The sequence below is a fragment of the Bubalus bubalis genome, chromosome 4, assembly GCF_019923935.1.
Source record: "Bubalus bubalis isolate 160015118507 breed Murrah chromosome 4, NDDB_SH_1, whole genome shotgun sequence".
NCBI lineage: Eukaryota > Metazoa > Chordata > Mammalia > Artiodactyla > Bovidae > Bubalus > Bubalus bubalis.
Window position 1 is genome coordinate 133,693,370 of NC_059160.1, and position 18,483 is coordinate 133,711,852.

The 18,483-nt window shown below is 40.4% G+C and overlaps 1 protein-coding gene and 1 long non-coding RNA gene across 24 annotated transcripts in view; one reads left to right on the forward strand and one right to left on the reverse strand.

Moving 5' to 3' along the window:
• The window catches only part of BICC1 (BicC family RNA binding protein 1), a 349,763-nt gene extending 340,195 nt beyond the window's left edge, over positions 1-9,568 (forward strand). For 4 of the 5 annotated variants that reach the window (XM_044942092.2, XM_006050730.4, XM_044942094.2 and 1 more), the window contains 2 exons: positions 1,352-1,451; positions 6,937-9,568. In XM_044942092.2, the coding sequence (XP_044798027.2) occupies positions 1,352-1,451; positions 6,937-7,067 (231 nt within the window). In that variant the 3' untranslated portion in view covers positions 7,068-9,568. Of the gene's footprint in view, positions 1-1,351; positions 1,452-4,228; positions 4,298-6,936 lie in introns of those variants that run through there. The other variant, XM_044942093.2, reaches the window with a different exon arrangement.
• The window catches only part of LOC102399193, a 524,597-nt gene that overhangs the window by 27,641 nt on the left and 478,473 nt on the right, over positions 1-18,483 (reverse strand). For 12 of the 19 annotated variants that reach the window (XR_006550776.2, XR_006640993.1, XR_006550771.2 and 9 more), the window contains 2 exons: positions 5,084-5,249; positions 2,444-2,955 (listed from right to left, as the gene is read on the reverse strand). The exons of 2 other annotated variants lie outside the window; for them this stretch is intronic. This is a non-coding gene — a long non-coding RNA (uncharacterized LOC102399193). Of the gene's footprint in view, positions 1-2,443; positions 2,956-5,083; positions 5,250-18,483 lie in introns of those variants that run through there. 5 more of the 19 variants (XR_006640995.1, XR_006640994.1, XR_006550777.2 and 2 more) reach the window with 1 other exon arrangement.

Below are 18,483 nucleotides of genomic sequence, written 5' to 3' on the forward strand. Positions count from 1 at the left end.
AAACATAATGTCATACTGGCAAACTGCAACCTGCTGCCTAATTTTGTAAATAAAATTTTGTTGGAACACAGCCATACCAACTCAGTTACTTCATATTGCCCATGCTTGCTTTTGAGCTAAATCAGCAGAGTTTGAGTACTTGCAACAGAGACAGTATTGGCCCGGTGAGCCTAAACTAGTTATTCTCTGGCCCTTTAAAAAGAGTTTGAGGATCCCTGTAAGTGTCTCCACTGGATAGAATTGCTAAAAAAAAAAAAACCATATCTCCAGACCTGTTACAAATGATAAATGAAAGGGATTTTCAAGATCTGGATGTAACCTTCAAAATCAAAACAGAAAATTTCAAATTAATTGCTATATAATTTGAATAAAAAGTGTATTTTACTATTTTCAGGTGTGTTGAAATTTGGTACTGTTCTCTTCATATAGGATATTTTCTCGTATACAGATATGACTTAACAGGAATCCCCCATTAAGTAACCATGTGAGATTTAATATATTGTAAGCAGGATGAAGATTTGCAACTTTCATAGATGATATGTCTGAATACATTATTGCTAACCATAGCTGCCGACTATTTTACCCCTTTGGTGAGCACACTGCATTATATCTAGGATCATGTTTAATGCCGCAAACAAGCCTGTGAGGTATCATCAACCCTGAGTGCCCACAACTAGTAATTGCAGAATCAGAACTTGAACCCAAGCCTCTCTGGCTTCAGAGCCCATTGCCTTTCTGCCCCTCTAGCGGTTTTCAAGGCAGGATGGGATTATTGGGGTGGTTCCCTCCACACATTTTTGCTGATGCCAGGAAGTACAATTATACTGTCTCTTGGAATACTTCATATATGCCACTCTCAGAGATGGTCAGCTGGACTGAGCCAAGGGAATCATGGGTCTGAGTTACACTGTGAATTCTGCTCTCATTTTTATGTAGAGCACACTTAGAGATACACTATATGGTATTATTCAGTCCCTTTTAATGGAGATATACTTACCTGAGTCAGAATCTAAAACTAAGAAATGTTTTCTCTCTTCTGGATGGGTATATATTCTTTATCAGGGCATGAAAAACTGTGCCATTTCTTTTTCCCTTTTTGCTTTGGCTTCCAGGATGCTAAGACCTAAGTTTGTTGCAGTAAGACTAAGTATACAAAGTCTGCTGCTAGAATCATCAGTTTCATTTGATCACCTTTATGACGTAACTGTTGTCCCTTAGGTGGTGTTTGTACCACCACCATTGTTCTTTGGAAGCAGGCAAAGCATAATAAGTATAGCAGTTAGTTGAACTTATACCAAGGAAGAACTAAGCACTTACTATATTGACCATAGATTTACTTGTTCACCCACAGATCGATCTTCAGACATTCCTCACTCTCACAGATCAGGATCTGAAGGAGCTGGGAATCACGACTTTTGGTGCCAGAAGGAAAATGCTGCTTGCGATCTCAGGTGAATATAACTGTTCTTCTTTATATCTTAAACCTGGAGACTCTCTGCCATGGTCTCAGCCAGTGGGGCTGGTTCTGCTTCCTACCTGGCAGCTTTGTGGTTGTGGTTTCAGAGTGTTTTTCCACTAACAGTGTAACAGATGCTCAGGGTACCCCCACTCCTTCACCAAGGCACTGCCTGAAAGCCTGCCTTGACAAGTGTCATCCCTGAAAACAGATCTCTTCTGAGAGATCTAACCAGAATTTCCCTTTGCAGAACATGGGGATGGAGGAGCAGTTTGAATCTCTGTGTTGCAGTTGTGTTAAGCGCTGATCATTGGGTTCATGAGTAATTATTCTGGATTGGCTGTCATGCTTTAAATACACGCGTCCTTGTAGAGCAGCTGAGATCATTGCAGCAGAGAGAAAGAAAATGTTCTTTGGTACAGCTGGAACCTGGCAGTATTTCTTGTCTTAATGCTTTTTAACTTTCCCCAAAGCTTTAACAGGATTTGTGAGACACATAAGAGGGTAGTATCCTGAAAGTAGTCACAGAATGAAGGAAAATCTGAAGGTCTGTCTCCCAGACCACTGCCTTTGTTCATCTTTTGTGTGTTCTGTGTATAAGAAAATGCTATGTGTGTTTACTAGGTACCTCCCATGTGAAAGGAATGGCCAAGAGTCATATGAGTGTAAGCCAAGAGTCATAACAGTGTACCTCAAAAAGGTGTTTAGAGAAATATGAGGAAGGAATTTGGGAGGCAACAAAATAAGGTTATGGAAGATTTTCTGATTAAGTTCATGAATGCCAATTTTATATGTGTGCCAGTCTCTCAAAAAGAGACAGCAAGGGCAGAAGCCAAATGTTAGGTGTGATGAGAAAATTATGTTGCTTTTTCAAAACACCAAATTTGCAGGCTATGCCTTTGAGGCCAGCAGTGGCATCCAGCTGGTGAAAGTTCTTTATAAACAACATTCGCTAATCAAATCATCAAATGAAATTAAAAGCCTCAGTGCTTTTCCATTTTATTTTAGCAGCAGATTGCTTTTCCATTGGATTATAGAAGCAGATCAACCCCACCGACCTCCCCACAGGAAATCTTATATACGGACCTAATATCCGAAGCAGATACAAGCAGAGTAGTCTTGAGATGGGGTAGAAACTGAGCTACTGAGCAGCCTGGCAGGCCTCTCCATGGATAGAGCTCTGTACATAACAGTTTGAGAAGTCTTGTTGCCCGCTCTGTACCGAAGCAGCTGCTCTGATGGAGCTCCTTAGGGCGGCCACTGTTTTTCTTGTTCACTTGTGAAATTAGCTTGGTTATAGTGGAAGGAACACTGTTCACATAAGGAGAGCCGAGATTTGCCTTTCCAAGTCATACACCCTTGGGTGAGTTTCCAGATCTCTTTTGATTTTGGTTTCTTAATCATGAAGATAGACTGGAGTATATGATCATGTCAGGTCACCTTCCAGTTCTAAGATCTGTCCTTCCGTATGGTATATCATCAGACACAGTGAAGATAACCTACAATTTTAACAATATGTATCATTAGTAGGGTACTCCCCTTTGTTTTTTTTTTTTTTTTAACTATCTGTGGCAGTAGAATAGTTTTCAACTTGTTTACCCGAAAGCTAAGTTTCAGAAGGCTACTTCTGGACCCAAATTAACTTCATATATTTTTTATATTTCTTTTATTTGAGAATGAAATTAATATACTATATTAACTCAATCACCATGTCTATACTGTGGGGCCGCACATTTATACCACAGAAGTGTATGTTTCAGAACTCTGTACTTTTTCACTAGAAGTCTGTGGAATGTCTGTGACTGTATAATGAAAATTAAGTCGTTCCTTTGTGCAGCAACCCAATTCCAAACTGTAAAGCTTCCAGCAACAAGCAGATGTCTCTAAATGTTTTCCTAGATTCCAGGCAGATCATCAGTACTTGTACTCTGGAATACATTGGTGGTGATTCTAGGTCGGTTTTGGTGCGGGCGGTGGGGGGGACTAGGGTGCAAAACATGAGGGGTTTTCAGTTCTCATTTAAGAAAAATGATTTCTCGAGTCATCGTCTTCAGTGTGGTTCTATTGAGGTTATATCCTGCTTCTACAGACTGCCTCTCTCAGTGGGGTTCACAGGTCCTCTTGCTTTTAAAGGGAATTAGAAACTTTGAATAAGATGCCTTATGAATGCTCTGTACAGCAGGAAGTGTTTGATTATTATAAGGGTGATTTTGGTGAGTGCATTTGTTTGAACCTGGTAAATCATTTTCTCTGCAAGGAGTAAGTTTTTGAGAAACCCTTCATTGAAAAGCTTCTTTTTCCAATTCAGTTCCTCTGATAACAAAGACATTCATTTAAAGTCTCAGGACACTTCACTTCCAGATAGACGCAGGGTAGCAGGGAGGCCTTAGCATCTGTCTTGTGGTTACATAGGTTGGCTAGATACAGAGTTTGCTCAAATTACTTTTTAAAATTTTTGTAGATTTTTAACTTATAATTGAGTTGTTCTTTCAGTACCAAGTTTTGGTTTGCTTTTAATCTTGGGCCAGAAGACACATATTTTAATATTACAGGAGGAGATGAGATTCCTCTCCTCTAGAGATGGGTCAGAGAAAACAATTTTTTCCCCCCAAATACATGATTTTTGGAAGATTCATGGATTTCTCTCTGAGTATGGTAGTGATTGGTTAACTAAACATACAGGGCCTAAGCGACAGGAAGTGTAGTATCCTGTTGACAGGCTTTCCACCACAGCCTCAGGTAGATCTAACATTTCCCGACCTATTCTTTTAGTTTGTGACTCTGTTCAGATCCGCAACAAGATCCTGAGAGCTGCCAGGATTGTGTGAACCTTGGAATTTCAAAGAAAAAGGTTGGTATTTTCTCAAACTATCCCTTAGGCTTACTGAAAAAAATCAGAAAAGGGAGCTTGCTTTTTAATTTAAAAAACAAAAACTAAAGTCTCTTCAGTAGGGCTTTGATCCTTGATAATCTCTCTTAAAAGATTTCTCTCTCTGCTTCACACTTGGAATATCTCTATGTATGTACTCTTAGAAATTACATCTTTAGGGAATGGCTGAAATTCTTCATGATCATTTATTCTCTCAAAAATCTAGTTGATGTGACTTTTCAGAATGAAGTTTTCAATGTCTATTAAAAATTTTTGTCTTCAATGGCCCAATTATTCTCCATGAGCATCTGAAAACAGTGTTTGATCTAACTCCTTTCTTTTCCTTCTCTGTAGTGGGGGAATGAATGTCCTCCTGACTCATGGGTTCTTGCCCCCAAAGAAAATGGAGGCCAAAGAAAGTCTCCTGTCTGAAGGTGATAAAACTTTTCCAGGCTGTGTTTAAGGGGAATCATTTATTTTTAACTCTCCTATAAGTTTGCCTTTAAATATATTCAATTCTGTCTTGAATTGTGAATTTTATATATTGTTTTTAAAATGAGATCCATGTAATAGGAATGTTATTGCTACTGTGTTTCTGTAGGAACTTGAGACAGTAGCCATCTGTATGCATGCCTGCATGTGTCTATTGCTTGTAATATTTTCCTTGCTTCTTTATTTTCTAAGCTTTGTTTTTCTATTTAGAAAGTAATTTTGGTATAGATATAAATTATGCAGGAAAGCTGTGTTAGCTGGCATACCTGGAACTACCAGTTTCTCAACCTTGTACTTGGTACCTCAGGTGGTCTCCCCGTGCATGGGTCACAGCAGCTGGCGGCATAGTCCTTTGCATCAGGCAGGCAGGCTTTCAGCTCTGTCACCAACAGCCACGTTGGCAAGTTACTTTGTAAAACACAACTTTCTTACCTGTAAAATTGAGGATAGTAATACTATCTGCCCCTCAAGGAGGAGTTAAATAGCACACAATGAATGTAGGCTGTAATAAATTACTGTTGTTTCTCTTCTCCCCTAAGACCTAAACGTGCACAGGAACAGCGTGTCTCTGCTCATGCATCACCCCTATGAGACAGTCACATTTTGGAAAGCAGTGGGGTGAAATGTTAAGGGTTCTGGTCCCTCTTCAAGAACTTGGGAGACAAGAGTGTGTCTGGCCATATGGCTGTCCCTGGCCACCTCTGACCCCCTGCCACCTGCTTGAGTCTGTTCTCATCCCCAGCATTCCTGTAGCAAGCCGTAGCTTTCTGTAACCTCAGAATTTAGAATGGGGTTGTGTGCGTGTATATGGTTGAAGAAATTCTGTGTACTGTGCACATTATTAAAGGTACTGAATCAGGTGCTTCACCACCCTCCTAGAGAAAGACAACAGCTTTAAGCATATGAACTATTTAATCCGTATATTTGAAATAGAATAAATCTGAAGATACATTTGACCCTTGAACCACACGAGAGTTAATCCTCATGTGACTTATAGTCACCTTCGTATCCACAGTTTCTTTGCAGCTTCCACCCGGCCTGTAATACTGTAGTATTTACTGTTGAAAAATACCCATCTATAAGTAGACCCACTCTCTTCAAATCTGCGGTATTCAAGGGTCAGCTGTATTTGCATTTGGTGGCTATCAGAAACACTGCTTTCTAGTCTGACAATTCTGTTTACTTGTATGTATTCATTAGTAATAATTATGTCAGTTGACTTGAGGATTTGTGAATGTGTGTATGGAGGGGAGGACAGGGCACGGTGTAGTCATAAACAAGGTAGGCTGTTTCAATTTTTCACTATTCTGATTAATAATTTTTAGTTGGGAAAAGACAAACTAAACAGCACTCGGGTTCAAAACTAAATTATTTAAAACTAAATTCCAGGATCTTACTAGTTTTTCCCTGAAAATCTGGATTCACGTATTGGTTGTTTTCAATTGTATTGATTTCCTTAACTGTTGCTGTTTTTACTAAGTTGGTTTTTTATTCAAAGAAACCTCTCACTGATATATTTCTTCATATAACTCTTTCTGACTCGAGGAGTGTAGGCATCGTGAGTCAGCGGAGCCACTGGGCTGTGGCTTAACACGTCACTGCTTTTTCAGTAGTCTCGTGTTTAGGTATGAGGTCCTCTTTTCATGTCTGACTTAAATAATTTAATGATCACTCTGTTTGACATGGATGAGTCTAATGAGCTGTAATAATGTTCTATGTCACTGGTAATACATCCTGTCATGTACCTTTCACCAACTTTGATGGTCCCCCTCCCTTTACCTCTGAAAGGACATTTAGGGTAGGTCAAACTATTTTGTATATTTGGGCCTGAAAGGATTCTGAGAATGACATATTCCCCAGAGAGTTTCTAAACCACAATAAAATAATTTGCTGTCCTTGCTTCTCTCAGCTACACATGCTACCTTTCATATCAGACTTTTGATTTTGAGCATTTCAAAAATGTCTTGATGGTCAACTTAAAGGTTTTCCTTTTGCTACCTACCGGACTCCCCCCACCCCAAATCTACTACATCACCATTTTCTGAGCTCTTCTGCCAAGTCCTGAAGATTATAGAACTTCTCCCTTGGGTTCCTAATAAGTCTCTGTTTCTCTCTCCAGAACTAAATAAAAACCGAAGAAAGCTCTTTGAACCGCCAAATACACGCAGCTCTTTCCTGGAAGGCGGAGCAAGTGGGAGGCTACCCCGTCAGTATCACTCGGACATTGCTAGCGTCAGTGGCCGCTGGTAGCAGTACCCTCCAGGCATATGCCCTCCAACTGTCAAGTTGGATGCAGAAGATCTGTGAACGGCCTTCACTGCACACCGTCCTCAGCATTCTGGGTGTCTGGTATCAGGACCAAAGCATCTTACTCACGCCTGAACTTTGTGCCAAGAAGGAAGAAAAGAGAGATGTTCTTATGTCATCATACCAAATGCCACATTCGGATTACTTTTTTTCCCTAATGGCAACTGGACAGAATTTGCAATATGGGGGTAGGGCTTTATTTCCTCTTTTTATTTACCTATATAACATATGCACTGATTTTTTACTTAACATGAAGGATGAGTTGACATCTGGGATGCCAGAAAACACAGAAGTTATTTTGTTTGCTTGTTTTAGTATTTGGGGATTTTTTTTTTTTTTAATAATCAAAGTGGAATTTTCTGGTACTGCTTTAAAATAATTATTGAGGTCTTTCAGCACTTTACACTTTCTAATTTCTTGTCCTGTGGAAATTCTCTCTCTCTCATTTTTATGTCACCTGATGTATTGGTACAAATCAGATTTAGTCACATTTTTCTGACTGCGTTAAACTTTTATTTGAAATAGTACTGGATTATTAGTTTTTGTGCAGAGTATTCTGTGACTTTGGGAAACCTAAGTGACTCCACTTGGTTATGGACCAGTTCTGTTCATTTATGTCAACATCCTAGAAATACTTTATAATGAACCAAGTTCACTGGAACAGGTGCGAGCAAAGAAAGACCAAATGGACTTTGCAATATTAACCCTTTGCAGTCATCATATTTAGCTGCTGCCTTTATTGCTAAAGTGATTTTAATGGTTGTCTGAAGGCAAAGGGCTATTTTTAGTATACTGCCACTAAAGGACACTTATTTATATCAAACTTTTATTTTTTAGATATTATAAGCATACAGTACATAACTGATTAAATTGATATCGACTAGAGATTTATGGTAGAGAATGGACGGCATTCAATAACTGGAGCCCTAGATTGTCACTTTATTTAAAAAAGACAAATAATCATCTGACAAGACAGCACTGTTGCCATGAGGAGGAAAAATACATTACTGTCCTTATGTACACATTAGCTGTGCTCCATATGGTCACAGGACTTTCCTAAAACCATATCAGTCTGCTTGAAGTAAACTTGGGTTTCTTGAGACTGGAAAGGTTTTATTTAAGTCTCTATCTAGGGTGACAGTTTATAAAGATAGCAGAGTTCTGAAGGAGGAAAAATAAGAAGACTATTCTGTAAGCGGCTAAACTCATTGTAACAATCTTGATACTGTGAAAGTCCAAGAAATCAGGCAACGTTGTTTTCTAGGTCTTTTCAGACATCTTTTTGTGGATTTATGAAGGGTTTTCAATCCATGAAGACAATCACTAAGTGCCTCTCTTTCTTCAAAGCAATATTATTTCCAAGTGTACAAATTTGTTGGAAAACTTTCCCATTAGGAATGTGCTGACTTCCCTGTACTGTAATGCCTTATTTATGTTCAGTATTCAAGACTTCTTCTGCATGGACATAAACCACTGCCGAGTGCTCTCCCAGAAGGCGTTAGAGTCATACACACAACTGGGGACTTTCGTACAAATGTGGGGTAAGAAATACTTGGCTAATCATTAAAGTAAGAACAAAAACCAAGAGAGAAATATTGCACACAGAAAAATTTTCACTTAAAAAGTACTGGTTACCTTGAAGGCATAGGTAATGGGCCTGTCATAAAGTTATCAATTATAATAGCACTAAGGGGATGTCCATTTCTAAAAGGAACCATATCTACTTATGGATGTAGAACTAAATTGTTCCCTTTGCAAACAGAACGGAATCATCCTGCACACAGGGAACATGGATGCAGGTCAGCACATAGAGCTCCCTGACCTATACGGCTATATGAACATATCATGCCACACATTCAGCATAGAATAAGAATTCCAGATTTGTTTCCTGTGCAAAAATACAGTGCTCTAAATTTTATCATTTCTTTAATAAGATCTTGGCCCCTGCAAAACAGTCATTTGGAGTCTTTTCCCAACTGTCCACCACGCATTTGCAACAGGAGGAAGATGGAATGAATTTGCAGTATTGAGTGGATATAGGTTTTATGACCAGTGCTTTGATATTATGCCAAAGGGAAAACTCTCCCAATTAAACCTGGATTAAATAGAGTGGCTAAAAAAAATAAAAACACTGGAAATTACTTTTCTCACTTTCTCGATGCAATGAAGGGAATATGACACTACAGTGTACCGTGTTGTCAGTGTTATATGATGCACAAAATATTTGGATTATTTGAATAAATGTTTTTAATCAATCTGTGCCTTAATAGTGACCGGTTATCTGTAAATATAGAACAGATACAGATTGTATTTTTGTGTGGGTTTTTGTCCTTTTAGTGATTTTTTTTAAATGAGAGATGGAATTAAACATTGAAAATGGGAATTTTTCTAAACTAATCAGTTGTTATATGAAAAATAAATTTATATAACCCCTTTGTATTGCCCTTGCTACATGAAATGTGTCTTTGTTTTCTAACTTTTCTATTCTCAGCAGAATTAAAAGACATTTCTGCAAGTCGAATTAAATATCCACTGTCCATACTCTTGTTTTGCATTGACAGTCCTCATTTTCAGCAAAAAACTAAGGCACTTTATTTTAGCCAGAGAATCCAGCACCAGTAATCATCAATCATTGTTTCTGTGCCCACCAATAGGTACATATATAAAGAGTAAGATGATGAAACGGGTTTTATTCTTGTTCATTCTTCTTTTTTAAAAATACAGACTTAAGTGTATGATCGCTTTGACAACCTCATCCATCAGCAAAGGAGCTCCTTACTAAAGTGAAGCTGGGCTTCCTGACCCAGGTTCTCATTTCAGAGACTGACTGTGCCAGCATACTGAATGGTTATTCTGCCCTGCTCTGAGATTGTGTCTGAACTTACTCTCAAACAGAATGGATACTGGACTATTAATTCTAGATTTGTCTAAATCTCAAAGAAACCCTGGCCCTCCACCCATTATACTCCCAGAATTATCCCCAATTACCTGTGCTGGTGGTTCTTAAAAATTGTTTCTAGCACAATAGTTCTTTTGATAACTGAAATATTACTGTGAACCAAATATTCAAGTAGTCCTTCATTATACAAATACTTAACTGAGGGCTAAGTACCAGGCCCTGTTCTAGGAACACCAGTAAATGAAACATAAACCCTTATCCTCACTAAACTTACATTTGAAATGAAGAAAGATGGAACTGTTGAAGAGGGATTGAAGGATGAAACACCTACCCTTCCCCACAGGCCTCCATGCATTGATGCTTTTGAACTGTGGTATTGGAGAAGACTTGAGAGTCCCTTGGACTGCAAGGAGATCCAACCAGTCCATCCTAAAGGAGATCAGTCCTGGGTGTTCTTTGGAAGGGCTGTTGCTAAAGCAGAAACTCCAGTACTTTGGCCACCTCATGAGAAGAGTTGACTCATTGGAAAAGACTCTGATGCTGGGAGGGATTGGGGGCAGGAGGAGAAGTGGACAACAGAGGATGAGATGGCTCGATGGCATCACTGACTCGATGGACGTGAGTTTGAGTGAACTCCGGGAGTTGGTGATGGACAGGGAGGCCTGGCGTGCTGCGATTCATGGGGTTACAGAGAGTCGGACACGACTGAGCGACTGAACTGAACTGAAGGAAACTTGAGTGCTGTCTAGAAATCATGCTTTTTGACAAAATGATTGAAAGTACCCATCTCATAGGAACAGGCTGTGCTTTCAATGCATGATATTACGTTTCATAGGTTTAATCACATTCTTGAAAGGAGTGTGTGATCAAAAGTGATGGTACAGCTTTATATGATGATGCATCACTTCTTAGATTTGACTCCAGGTGACTCTGCCATATTTAGAAATCAGATTTACCTTGAAAGAACATGAGGGTTCTACCCCTGAGGATACTCTGAGAATGCAGTCATAGAGAATGGTATCACCAAGGTGGTGACAGTTCATTCTTCCTTCACTTCCCCTAACTAAAAGAAAAACTAAAAACTATTCATGGATAAAATACCAGTAAGAGGGGCTTGCAACAACCAGCCCTTGGATCTTCGCAGTCTGAGTTCCTATCTGCTGTGCCCAAGTAGTAGTCCCAAGCAGCGGCTTTGCTCATCTGCAGAACCAAGAAGGTAGCACAGTCTGACCAGGGAACTCAGAGGGGTGCAGGTTTGGCTGATTCAGGTCTTCAAAGGAGGAGACCTTCCAGCTCTGGAGCCTGGTCTGCCCCACCCTCTGTAGATTGTGACTATCCACCCCGTCTGCAGGAAGGGTTGGCAGAACACCTGGAAGTGGCTGATTAACTCAACCTGAGAGGAGGAAGGGCAGAGCTGACCTCAAGAGCAAAGCAAGCAACCCTGTTTGACCAGGGAGCTTGGGCCAACTGGATTGGCTTCAGTCAATACCACAAACAGAGAGACTTACTGTCTTGGAGATGCTCCTCCCACTGCATTGAGGAAGGGAAATAAACTCAGCTCCTTCGGGCTTTCTGATCAGGGAACCTAACCAGAGTACAATGCATAGCCCCTCCAATAGTCCTGCTTACAGTGTTGCTTAAAACCCATGAGCCACAACCTATGGCTTTTCCCATCTGCAGAGCAAAACTGGTGGCCTCACCTGACCAAGATAATCAGTGTACACTTTTGCCAGATTTTGGTCCCCAAACCCATGGCCTGCATCCTGTCCAGCAATCCTGCAAGGCAAGCTACTTCACAGCCCCACCTACTGTCGAGTAAAGAGCTCAGTCATGATCATTTAACAAGTATCACCTGCAGAACCAAGAAGGTAGCACAGTCTGACCAGGGAACTCTCAGTGGGGTGTAGGTCTGCCTGACTCAGGTTCTCAGAGGAGGCATTCCAGGCAAATGTGGAGCACATCCTATCATATCTCTTGTGCAGGGAACCAAGCAGCAGTCTATCCAGCTATTCTCAGCTAGTGGCACAGGCCTCACTCCCACCTTAAGAGCTCAGTTGCCTTGCCCCAAATAGATTCTTAGCAGCTCCCCACCTGCCCAAAGGCCTTACCGATAAACATGCCCAGAAATCCAACTGAACTAATGAAAACTTATCTCTGCCAAGGTGAACCAGCAAAGTACGGAAAAGGAGACCACTTATGCAAATAAACCAGTGTAAGAAATCAAGGATCATAAAACATTACGTAAATATGACACCATGCAAGGAAATTAATAAATGAAAAGCTGTTAAATGTCAGGCAACGAATTGAGAATAATTGTTTTTAAAAAGTTTAGTGAACTATAAAAATAGACAGGCAATGAAATTAGGAAAGTAATCTAAGGATGGACACAATAAAAGACAGAAATGGTAAGAACCTAACAGAAGTAGAAGAAATTAAGAAGAGGTGGCAAGAAGACACAGAAGAACTATACAAAAAAGGTCTTAATGACCCAGATAACCACGATGGTGTGGTCACTTACCTAGAGCTAGACATCCTGGAGTGTGAAGTCAAGTGGGCCTTAGGAAGCATTACTATGAATAAATCTCGTGGAGGTGATGGAATTCCATCTGAGGTATTTCAAATTCTAAAAGATGATGCTGTGAAAGTGCAGCACTCAAAATGTCAGCAAATTTGGAAAACTCAGCAATGGCCACAGGACTAGAAAAGGTCAGTTTTCATTCCAACCCCAAAAAAGGGCAGTGCTAAAGAATGTTCAAACTACTGGACAATTGCGCTCATTTCATATGCTAGTAAGGTTATGCTCAAAAACCTTCAGGCTTGCTTTCAGCACTATGTGAACTGAGAAACTTCCAGATGTATAAAGTTGTATTTAGAAAAGGCAGAGGAACAAGAGATCAAATTGCCAACATTCTCTGGATCGTAGAGAAAGCAAAGGGGTTCCAGAAAAACATCTGCATCGTTGACTATGCTAAAGCCTTTAATTGTGTGGATCACAACAAACTGGGGAAATTCCTTAAAGAGATGGGAATACCAGATCACTTTACCTATATGCAGAATGCGTCATGCGAAATGCTAGGCTGGATGACCCATAAGCTGGAATAAAGATAGCTGGGAGAAATAACAAACTCAGATATGCAGATAATTCCACGCTAATCACAGAAAGTGATGAGGAACTAAAGAGCCTCTTGATGAGGGTGAAAAGAGTGAAAAAGTTGGCTTAAAACTTAGCATTCAAAAAACTAAGATCATGGCATCTGGTCCCATCACTTTATGGCAAATAGAAGGGGGAAAAGTGGAAGCAGTGGCAGATTTTATTTTCTTGGGCTCCAAAAACACTGCCGACAGTCACTGCAGCCATGAAAATTAAAGATACTTGTTCCTTGGAAGGAAAGCTATGATGAACTTGCTGTGTTAAAAAGCAGAAACATCACTTTGCAAACAAAGGTCCATATAGTCAAAGTTATGGTTTTTCCAGTAGTCACATACAGATGTGAGAGTTGGACCAAAAAGAAGGCTGAGTGCCAAAGAATTGATGCTTCTGAATTGTGGTGCTGGAGAAGACTCTTGAGAGTTCCTTGAACTGCAAGAGAATCAAGCCAGTCAATCCTAAAGAAATCAATCCTGAATATTCATTGGAAGGACTGATGCTGCAACTCCAATACTCTGGCCACCTGATTTGAAGAGCTGACTCTGGAGAAGACCCTGATCCTAGGAAAGATTGAAGGCAAAAGGAGAAGGGAGTGCAGAGGATGAGATGGTTAGATAGCATCACCGACTCAATGGACATGAATTTGAACAAACTCTGGGAGATAATGAAGGACAGGGAAGCCTGATGTGCTGGAGTCCACCGTGTTGCAAAGAGTAGAACACAACTGAGCGACTGAACGACAATAACAAATGCATGAACAAAATAAGTTTAACAAAGAAATAGAAACTGCTACCAAACAATGTGGACATCAGCAAACAAAAACAGACATACTCAAAATGGAAATTCTAGATCTGAAAAGTAGAATAAATGAAATGATAATTCAGTAGAGAGCTTGAAAAACCCACTTGACCATGCAGAACGAAGAATCAGCAATGTGGAAAATAGGACATTATCTAGTCATAGGAGCAAAAAGAATGAAAAGAATGCAGATGACAGTGTAGGAACATTCTGAGCTCAACTCCTCCCATGGACACACCGAATCTAAAACCATATATAGAACAATTTTATCTGAGAACAACCTGAAGACTAGCAGAACACCTCTTCTACAATTAAGGATATATGAAAAAATCTTTGTGACAGGTAGGTGAGGCAGAGATGCATTCTAGTCAGGACCAACAGCCCCAGTGTGTGACCCGCAAGCAGAAGGGGAAATCACAAACTTGGAAGTCCTCAGAAGAAGTGAGGGGTTCAAACCTCAAATAGAGTACCTCAGCACTGGGGACTGGAACTGGGAATATAAACCCCCTTGCTGCTGCTGCTGCTAAGTCGCTTCAGTCGTGTCCGACTCTGTGCGACCCCACAGACAGCAGCCTACCAGGCTCCCCTGTCCTTAGGATTCTCCGGGCAAGAACACTGGAGTGGGTTGCCATTTCCTCCTCCAATGCATGAAAGTGAAAAGTGAAAGTGAAGTCGCTCAGTCATGTCCGACTCTAGCAACTCCATGGACTGCAGCCCACCAGGCTCCTCCGTAAACCCCCTTAACTGATTCCAAAAACCACTGGGGCTTATAACCAGGACAGCCAGAAGATAACAGAAAACCAAGATTTGGTCTTGGTCACTTGCTCTGAGTTCCAGCAGAGAGTCAGCAGATTAAAAAGCACCTGGCACTCTAGTCAGCTTAAGACAGCATGCCCTCTGCCCTGTTCTGAGTGCAGACTCCAGTCCCTTCTACCCACCAAGGCCATAGCCCCTGGTATACCATAGGAGAAGCCCTGGTTCATGCTGGGCTTCAGTGGTGCTCACCTCCACCAAGGTGTAACCTGGGAGAAGCCCTGGTTGCACCAGGCTCTGGCCCCAGCTACCACCCCCACCTACTAAGGTGGATCCCCCAGTAACCCCTGGGAAAAGTGCCGGCCCATGACCACTTCAGCTCCAGTTCTCCTGCCAAAGTCACAAGACACATGTGGTCTGTATAAGGATGCTCCAACACAAGGACATGTTTTCAATACTGGGAGGATAACTGTTTCACCTAATTCATAAAAACAAACACAGGAAGTCAAATGAAATGAGAAGACAAAAGATATGTTACAAATGAAAGAACAGAACTCCACAAACACCCTTAATAAAACAAAGACTAAAACACAAACAGAAAAGCTCAATGAAATAAGGATTAGTTTTTAAAAGATAATATACAAAATAGAGAAATATTTACCCAGACTCACCAAGAAAAGGAGAGAGAGGGCCCAAATAAATAAAATTAGAAATGAAAGAGGAGAACTTAACAGTTTACATTCTAGAAATATAAACAATCAAAAGAAAAAAAAAAGTGTTAGTCCCTCAGTTGAGTCCAACTCTTTGTGACCCCATGGACTGTATGTAGCCCACCAGGCTCCTTTGTCCATGGAATTCTCCAGGCAAGGAGCAGTTTGCCATTTCCTGCTCTAGGGGATTGTCCCGACCCAGGAATTGAACCTGCATTTCCCTCGCTGCAGGCAGACTCTTTTAACATCTGAGCCACCAGGGAAGCCCAAACAATCATAAGGGAATACTGCTACTGCTGCTGCTAAGTCACTTCAGTCGTGTCCAACGCTGTGCGATCCCAGAGATGGCAGCCCACCAGGCTCCCCCATCCCTCCAGGCAAGAACACTGGAGTGGGTTGCCATTTCCTTCTCCAATGCATGAAAGTGAAAAGTGAAAGTGAAGTCACTCAGTCGTGTCCGACCCTCAGCGACCCCATGGACTGCAGCCCACCAGGCTCCTCCGTCCATGGGGTTTTCCAGGCAGGAGTACTGGAGTGGGGTGCCATTAGAGTGGATAACCTAGGACAAATGGACAAATTCCTAGAAACATAAAATATTTGAAGACTGAATCAGAAAGAAATAGAAAATCTGAATAGAGTAATCACTAACAATGAAACTGAATTGGTAGTCAAAAAACTCTTCCCCCATCCCTGTCCAAAAAAAAGTCTAGGACCAGGTGGCTTCACAGGGGGAACTCTACCAAACACAAGAAGAGCTAATACTTATCCTCTTCACACTATTCCAAAATACTGAAGAGGAGGGAACATGGCCAAACTTATTTCACAAGGCCAGTGTTACCTGAAACCAAAACACAAAAGGGCACTTTTGAAAATTACTGACACAATATCTCTTATCAATATAAAAGGAAAGATGCTCAATAACATACAAGCAAAGCAAATTCAGCAGGACACTAAACTATCATTCACCATGGTCAATGGAATTTATCCCTGGATGTGAGAATGATTCAAAAGACACAAATTGATCAATATGATATATCACATTAATAAAACAAAAGGGAAAAAATTATGATCATCTCAACAGATGCAGAAAAAGCATTTGAAAAATCAACATCTTTTAATGATACAAAGTTAACAAATTAGGTATTAAAGAAATGTATCTCAACATAAAGCCCACATGTGATAAGCCCACAGCTAATATATCATGCTCAATGGAGAAAGATTAAAAGCATTTCCTCTAAGATCAGAAACAAGATAAGGGTGCCCAACCTTCACCACTCCATTCAACACAGTACTGGAAATTCTAGCTAGAACATCAGGCAAGAAAAAGAAGTGTTCAAAGTGTTAGTCGCTCAGTTGTGTCCGACTCTTTGCAACCCCTACAAAGAGTTGGACACAATTCTACATGTCCGACTCTTTGTAGCCTACTAGGCTCCTCTGTCCATGGGTTTTTCCAGCCAAGAATACTAGAGTGGGTAGTCAAAGCCTTCTCCAGGGAATCTTCCCGACCCAGGGATTGAAACTGGGTCTCCTGCATTGCAGGGAGATTCTTAACCATCTGAGCTACCAGGGAAGTCATCAAAATTTGAAAACAAGTTAAAATTGCCTCTTTCTGCAGATGGTATGATTTTATATGTAGAATATCCTAAAGAACTTGCAAAGCTGTTATGCTTAATCAATGTATTCAGTAAACTGGACACATGTAGAAGAATATAACTAGACCTCTGTGTTACACCACTCACAAAAATTAACTAAAAATGGACTAGGACTTAAAGGTAAGACCTGAAGCTAACAGTAAAATTACCAGAAGAAAATATGGGGAAAAAAGCTCCTTGACATAGGTCTTGGCAATAAATTTTTGGTATGATTCCTAGAACCTAAGCAACAAAAGCAAAAATTAAAAAGTGGGACTATATGAAACCAAAATGCTTCTGCACAGCAAAAGTAACAACAAAGTGAAAAGATCACCTATAAATGAGAAAAAGTATCTGTAATCCATATATCTGATAAGGAATTAATATCTAAAATATATAAAGAACTCATAAAACTCAATAGCAAACAAACAAACAAACAAACAAAAAAAAACCAACAGGGAAAAAACACAAATAGACATTTTTCCAAAGAATATATAGAAATGGCCAACAAATACATGAAAGGATGCTTAACATCACTAGTCATTAGGGAAATGCCAATTGTTGAAAAAACAGAGTTCCAGAAAAACATCTATTTCTGTTTTATTAACTATGCCAAAGTCTTTGACTCTGTGAATCACAACAAACTGGAAAATTCTGAAAGAGATGGGAATGCCAGATCACCTGACCTGCCTCTTGAAAAATCTGTATGCAGGTCAGGAAGCAACAGTTAGAACTGGACATGGAACAACAGACTGTTCCAAATAGGAAAAGGAGTACGTCAAGGCTGTATATTGTCACCCTGCTTATTTACCTTATATGCGGAGTACATTATAAGAAACACTGGGCTGAAGGAAGCACAAGCTGGAATCAAGATTGCCAGGAGAAATATCAATAACCTCAGATATGCAGATGACACCACCCTTATGGCAGAAAGTGAAGAAGAACTAAAGAGCCTCTTGATCAAAGTGAAAGAGGAGAGTGAAAAAGTTGGCTTAAAGCTCAACATTCAGAAAACGAAGATCATGGCATCTGGTCCCATCACTTAAGGGCAATTAGATGAGTAAACAGTGGAAACAGTGGCAGATTTTATTTTTCTGGGCTCCAAAATCACTGCAGATGGTGACTGCAGCCATGAAATTGAAAGAAACGTACTTCTTGGAAGGCAAGTTATGACCAACATAGACAGCATATTAAAAAGCAGAGACATTACTTTGCCAACAAAGGTCCATCTAGTCAAGGGTTGGTTTTTCCAGTAGTCATGTATGGATGTGAGAGTTGGGACTATAAAGAAAGCTGAGCACTGAGAAATTGACGCTTTTGACCTGTGGTGTTGGAGAAGACTCTTGAGAGTCCCTTGGACTGCAAGGAGATCCAACCAGTCCATCCTAAAGGAGATCAGTCCTGAGTGTTCATTGGAAGG